The sequence below is a fragment of the Scardinius erythrophthalmus genome, assembly GCF_964197995.2.
Source record: "Scardinius erythrophthalmus genome assembly, chromosome: 10".
Classification (NCBI taxonomy): Eukaryota; Metazoa; Chordata; class Actinopteri; order Cypriniformes; family Leuciscidae; genus Scardinius; species Scardinius erythrophthalmus.
Window position 1 is genome coordinate 3,255,921 of NC_138230.1, and position 7,704 is coordinate 3,263,624.

A 7,704-nucleotide genomic window follows, 5' to 3' on the forward strand; every position below is an offset into this window, starting at 1 on the left:
AAAAATGTGTTTTATTGCCCATTTTTGGTCCTAATTAAAGCAATAAAAAATCATTGCCACCTGGGTTATATCTGTGTCATTGAAACCATGTGCCCTTAAGTAGCCTTTCATGGGTTATGAAAAAAAATTCTTCCTAAGATATGAATTATAGAGCTAATCAGAGCGGTTATGACACAAATCTAGAAATATATTTAAACACCAGCACTTACTCATGCTCTCTCCACAGAAGGTCAAAGATGGAGTCCCAAAACTGTAAGAACTTCTTCATCGCAGTGGTTTTGATGACACTTTTCTCAGCAATATTCTACATGTATTATGAGCCATCAGTAAACTGGTTAAACTGTCCAGCCGTTCCCAAACATGATGTCTGCGGAAACATCTGCATCAATGCTCTTAAGACGCCAAATCAAATCCAAATAGTGAACAACACCTGTATGGTGAACTTCACCTCTCTCAGACACCAGTTAACACAAACAGAAGCGGCTTCATCGCAGGGAGGCGATCTAGACACCATTCTCCTGATCTGGATGTGGCCTTTTGGGCATCCGTTTGATTTAGGACTCTGTAGTTCAATGTACAACATCCATGGCTGCCACTTGACAGTCGACAAGAGTCAGTTTAACAAAGCACATGGCGTTTTATTTCATCACAGAGACATCTATGGGGACTTATCCAACATGCCGAAACTGCCACGACCTCCATTCCAGAAATGGGTCTGGATGAACATGGAATCTCCCAGTAACTCAAGACAGCGGTCAAATCTAAACAATCTGTTTAATCTGACCACGACTTACAGACAAGATTCAGACATCATGGTCCCTTACGGGCGAATCTCAGAGAACACTGGTGGAAAGAAACATGATGAAATCCCGCATAAGAATAAACTTGTTTGCTGGATTGTAAGTAACTGGAACTCAGACTTTAAGCGTTCGAAATACTATGAAGAGTTAAAAGAACACATTAGTATAGAAACCTACGGAAATCACTTCAACAGGCGCATTAGTGCTAAAGATTATTCAGATGTGGTGTCCAGCTGTAAATTCTACCTGTCCTTTGAGAACTCCATCCATAAAGACTACATTACAGAAAAACTGTACAAACCTCTATCTCTCGGCACTGTTCCCGTGGTCCTCGGCCCACCCAGGAAGAACTATGAGGAATTCATAACAGGAAGTGCCTTCATCCATGTGGATGACTTCAACTCCCCCAAAGAGCTAGCTGAACATCTTAAGCTTCTGGACCAAAATGATGATTTGTACAGGCAGTTCTTCACCTGGAGGGAACATTTTGTTGCAAGTGATGGCTTCTTTGGTTCTGAGCACGCCTGTCATGCTTGTGATCATATCAGAAGAAACAAGAACTATAGAGTAGTTAATGATCTTAACAGCTGGTACTGGGGTTGACAACTGATGTTAACAATAGACTTCAGTCACAGACGCCTTTTCCGTCATGGACGAAAACTTGGCTGTGAAGGATACACTGTAAAAAAAGTAATTGAGCAACTTTTTTTTTTTAAACAAAGAAAACAGATGCTTGATTTTGAGTTCTAGTTCTGGCAATAAATTCTTGATTTCTTGACCAGCATAATTTAGCAAAATTAAAAATAAATAAAATAATGATTTAAACTATGTTTTACTTATGATATAAAAATTTGGATTAAAAATGACATTCTCATTAATGGTTTGCACTGCACAACATGCATTGCACAACATCAGGAAAATCAGGCCTTTCCTAACTGAGCATGCAACACAACTTCTCGTCCAGGCCCTGGTCATCTCTAGACTTGACTACTGCAATGCTCTTCTGGCTGGACTTCCATCATGTGCAACCAAACCTCTACAGATGATCCAGAACGCTGCAGCTCATCTTGTCTTCAACGAGCCCAAGAGGGCCCACGTCACTCCTCTGTTCATCTCTCTGCACTGGCTACCTCTCGCTGCTCGCATCAAGTTCAAGGCATTGACGCTTGCTTACAGATCTGTCACAGGCTCAGCTCCCTCCTACTTTCACTCACTCCTACGAGTCTACATCCCTACCAGAAGCCTACGATCGGTCAACTCCTACTTTCACTCACTCCTACGAGTCTACATCCCTACCAGACGCCTACGATCGGTCAACTCCTACTTTCACTCACTCCTACGAGTCTACATCCCTACCAGAAGCCTACGATCTGTCAACGAGCGACGTCTCGTGGTTCCATCACAGAAAGCCACAAAATCACTTTCCAGAACATTCTCATTCACAGTTCGATGCTGGTGGAACGCTCTCGCCACCCTCATCTGGAATGCAGAATCCCTGGCAACATTCGAAAGACAGCTGAAAACCCATCTCTTCCGTGAGCACTTAACCTAAAAAAAAAAAAGACTAAACCTTTCCTTTAAACCCTCGCTTATCGGGCTTTTGCTACTCTGAACAATGCCTGAACGTCGCATTTTGAGCACTTCTTGCATTGTTTTTTGCCTCTTCACGATGACTCGCTTAATTTAGTCCTAATTTGTAAGTCGCTTTGGACAAAAGCGTCTGCTAAATGACTAAGCTTCCCCGGGCGCCGCCATTGATTAGCGGACCCCCACCTGCTGTTAGCATTCCACTGACTCCCATTCATTTTGGCGTCACTTTGACAGCGAATAACTTTACATCTGAGGCGTTTAAAGACTCCATTTGTCCACTGTTTATTTCTAAAGAAACACGAAAATGTATAAAAGGCTCCATTACCTTGTATCTTACGTTATGGTCCCGTTGAAGCAGTTTTTGTAAAAATAGGCTAATGATTGCGCCATAACCACGCGACTCTGTGTCGCACAGTAGAGATTACCGTAGAGACAGGAGGAGAAGCTCGCGGGCGATCGGGGGGACGTGGAGGCAAAATGACAAAATAATTAATCAGAATTTATCAAAAGTTGCTCCTGCTCCTAGCTCATGGACAGCTCCTAATCACACTCTCCGTCTCGGCAAGATTCGGAAGTGAATGATTCAGATTTCTCTCGGCACAGCTACTAGAAGACAGACAGGTCTGTTATAGGACAACTTAGTTTGAATAAACGAGCAGACACTGATTAGCTACTTTTTAGACAACTAGCAGTGAATGTGCTTTCTATTAAATGAATCACACACAGTAAACAAATCCTTAACAAAAACCTCCTATGTCACTATGGAAAATTAATCGATTAAATTATAAAAATAAAATTAAAATTTGTGTAGTGTTCAAAACAGACTGTTAACAATCGTTTTTAATTAGTATTTAAACATTCTCTATGATAAAAAATGTTTGTAGAAAATATTTTAATAACACGGTTTTGGCGGTCAGAGTTCTAATGACGGTGTTCAACTATAACCGCCTGTCTCACGGTTATATAATAACCGTCACACCCCTACTGGGAACATTTCCTGGTTGAGTACACAATCAAGGGTTTCATCACCGTATTATGGGACGGGACGCGCGTCTATCGATCTAATGCACTGCTGCCTTGCCTGGGCTTATTCCGGTCGACTTTTGTTAGAGTAGACTTTTTACAACTTTGGGCCCAGAGAATTGCTCGCCAAGGAGTGAGAGCAAAAGTGAGGAGCGTGTTCTTGGGCCGGCTCGCTCGTCAGGTGTGCGGGTTGATTGTGGCCCTGTCTGTTTGTTTTATTTTCTTTGGTTTAATGTTCTTGGTTTGTGTTGTGCATTGTAATCGTTGTTATTTCTCTTTTTGCTTTATTTCGTGCTTGATTTCGTGTGCACAGGATGTGATGTCATTGATTTTGTAGATTTAAAATTTAATTTGAGTTACAAAGTATGATTTTGTAACCCCCCCCCTCTTTAAACTTTCTTTTGTGTTTGTTGTTTTGTATTTATAATTGTTTTGTATCTTGTAGTTTTGTTAAGTATTGTTTCTTTTATTTTAATTTTGTTGCTTTTCGACATGTGAATATTGTGCCCTTGAAATGTTAATGTATTGATTGTTTTCATAATCGAGCAGCTCTATGTCACAGTCTTATATAGGTTTATTTTATACAAAGCAAACTAAAATGAAGGAAACATTTTGCAAAACAAAAAATGTAGGATTAAACCATTCTTTTCAAAGCAAATTTGTCAATTCGACATTAAATAAATGATTTACATACATTTGTTTTGTGCATACATGAAGGCCTACTGTATTATCCTTGTTGCTCTTGTCATGAAAGTAAAGTTTGCTTTTACTGTAATGCTATTATTTGTGGGTGTCTGTCCTATCTGAAAATCTGCTATTGAGATCAGTGGAAATACTAATGCAAAACTGCATAGCTCTCTCCGAATAGCATAAACCTCCCTGCAACGCTCAAACCACAGAGTGTGTGTGTGTGTGTGTTGCTGATCAGTAGTTTTTTTTTATTTTTTGCCACTTCAACTAAGGCATAAGGACTTGCGTTCACACCGTGGTTAGGTCGAGGTTGCCAGCTCTCATGCATTTTCCGTGAGATAAGCTTTCAGGCTCTGTCTCACGCTCTCATTCTGCCTTATGCTGCGTTCACACCAAACGCGAAAATGCGTCAAAATTCGCGCCTGCCGCGTCTAGTTATACGCGTGACCACTTTGTGTGCATTCGCGCGTCAAGAGCGAAATTGACGCGCGTAAAATCAAAAGTTTGAAGCGAAATTTACGCGCGTCACGCGCGTCAAAGGCGAATCCCGGGGGCGAAAGTTTCGAAAGCTGTTGGCGGCCATCTTTTTCAGATGTTTATCGAGCATAGCATTAGCATTAATCGAGAGAATCACCGCTCGTATATGCTCTGGAGAGCAGAAACAGCTGCGTAGGGGACATCGTCGCTGTACTCGGGTCCACCAAAACCTCCGGAGGGTTTCAGGAGTTTCACAATTTGCTCCAGGAGGTAGGTTTGGTGGACCTAACGGTGAGGACGCTGACGAGGAAAGCGTAGGCCGTATAAAGCCTCGGCCTCGAGTGGTCTCTGCATGACGAGCCCGCGCTGTCCAACCCGGCGCGAGGTTCACCCTCTCCCGCACCTAATCTGTCATTTATTTTTGTTTTGATAATAAATGGAGCCAGCCTCCAGAAGTGAAACCTGTCCTGTGATTTTTTTGAAAAGTTTTTGTACACTTAATTGTGTTTGGTGTCTTTACATTAGATTAATAAAGTTTCATATAGGCTAATCTAGAATAGATATGGAATAAATAGCATTCAATACAAATGAGTAGGCTATCTCTCATATTGAAATCGAGTTTTTAAGTGAAAGATTTGCTTTGTTGTGCATTTTAGTCATATTACAAAATAATGTAATGAGGCCAAACATAAAATAACATTATAAACTGTCAGTTCACCACGTGACAGCAGCAAGCAGGCAGGCTCCTGATTGGTTAACGCGGCGCGAATTGACGCAGAAGTTCAGATTTTTCAACTCGGGCGGCAGACGCAAATTCGCGTCAAACGCGTGATGCACAAAAAGCACAATTCGCGCTTGACGCGCGAAACGCGCCAGACGCTCAATTCGCGTCATTCGCGTGAACTAGACGCGCGAATGAGGCGAATTCGCGTCTACCGCGCCGCGCTAAACGCCTCATTCGCGCCGCAAGACCTCCAGACGCGCGTAAACGCGTCTTACCATTGACTTAACATTGAAATCACTCGCGCCAGACGCATTTTCGCGTTTGGTGTGAACGCAGCATTAGTAAGTCTCACGCCAAATCGCAAACCCTGCTTTTGATGTGAAGCAAAGTCTCAGCTTTCAAATTTTGTACGTTTTAATACGAAATTCATACCGTTTTCGCACTTATTGTGGCATGACAGATCGCTGTAGCGTCTCAGTCAAATGGGTGGTTGATTATGATTTCACATTTCTAATTCAGCATAAGTGTGCATTGATTATTACATCGAAGACATTTACAGTATCATTTTATTCTGGGAGATTGATGGAGAGGTTAATGTTTTTCTTGTATTTAACCCTCAGGGATTATTTACTTATTGGTCACACTCAGACTCACTGGTGGTCAATGACAATACACATTTTTTAAATAAATAAATGTTCTATATTTTAGTCTAATGATATTTATTTAATAAAACGCACCCCAGGTTAGCTATGATATATAAAAACTCAGCTCTCAGATTCTGTCAATTTTATTACGAAATTCAAACAATAAATACCGTTTTGGCGCTTGTAAATGTTAAGTGACAGATCCCTAGCGCACGTGAACCGATCATCTCAAACGTTACTAGCTAATAGTAAAAAAAAAAACACGAACACTGTTGAAAGATACAGTACTTGACTTACCGAAATGTATATTTCTCATACATAATATCGATCAATCAGTGTTTTTCATCAGCGTGAATAGGTCAATAACATAGCTGGAGAACAATTATCTCACATTTACCTCAGGAAAGCCATTTAATGAACATAATATAGGCTATAGCACGTAGTTGGCAAGAAAAGAAATAGCTATAGAGAGTATTTTGCTAAATATGTGTTCTATATTACATATTTATTATATTTTTACTTGTATCATTAAATAAAGTTATTATAATAAAAAACGCATCATATTTAATTATTTTTAACCTTAAATAATAGCCTACTACCAGCTTTTAGGGCTTTCTGTATGTTGCAGCATTAGGTGAGTTGTTTTTTTTTCTTGAGAAAAATTAATGTCTATCTTGTGTAGCCTACCTAATATTTATCCAAATGAGTCAATATTAAATAAAATCACAATACCGGTAATTGAATTGAAATAAAAAAGCGTAGCTTACCAGAAATTGTACCATGTAAACATTGTAACATGTTGTCACTAAACCTAATAAAATTCAGTTTAGTTACTAAAATGTTAGTGACAATCACAATACACTTATTGTGATGCAATTTTTTTTTACAATTATTTTTACATTTTTTTTATGTATTTTAATTTTCTGTGCATAATTTATTTCGTTAAACTACATAAATTCCATTATCTGTACCGTATCCCAACTGTTACAATAAAACATCAGTTGAGCAATATAACATGCATTTTTATTCAGTATATAAGCAATATTTTGCTTTTTCATGTTAATGACACTATTGATACCGTGAGAAATTTACATTCTCAGGAAAATAGCCGCTTATCAATTAATCGTTAATCGATCGATAAGGTCAATCAACTAATGATTAATGAATTAATCGATAATTTGCATCCCTAATATGAGGAGATCGTTTGGTACAAAATACTATTTGTGCAATAATTATGGTGACAACTTCAAATAATATATTTTAATGTTTTTAAAAGAAGTATCTCCTGCTCAACAACACTCAAAAAAATAACAAAATAAATAAATCATGGAAAGGATTTCCACATGATTAACTTGCTTTCTTTCAGCATTATGCAATTTTGTTATTCCAATTTAATGTACTTACGTTAGGTCAACTTAATTTATTAAGGTTGATTCAACTTATTTGCTATGGTTGGACACAGCTTAATTTAATAGTGTCAGCCCAACTAATTTGCAATGTTTTGGACCAACTAATTTACTTAATTAGCATTCAATTTGGGTGTTTGTTATTTTCATTCATCCATCAATATTTCATTTATTTTAGTGACACATAATTAAATTGATAGACTAAAGCTAGCTATTTGCTAGCAGTGGCACATATTAACATCTTAAATGCTAAGACTTACATGCTCCTTCATCCAAAGCAGTTCATTGTAATCAAATCAGTCCACAGGCAAACAAAATCCTCCTCACTTCTCCACAATGGTAACCCACTG

General features: G+C 38.9%; 1 protein-coding gene across 1 annotated transcript; it reads left to right on the forward strand.

The window, feature by feature from the left end:
• Positions 1–308: 308 nt before the first annotated feature.
• Positions 309–1,403, forward strand: LOC308696825 (4-galactosyl-N-acetylglucosaminide 3-alpha-L-fucosyltransferase 9-like; the record flags this gene model as incomplete). Its single annotated transcript, XM_081375725.1, has 1 exon — positions 309–1,403. One exon carries the CDS (start codon positions 309–311, stop codon positions 1,401–1,403), a length of 1,095 nt encoding a protein of 364 aa, XP_081231851.1.
• Positions 1,404–7,704: the final 6,301 nt, after the last annotated feature.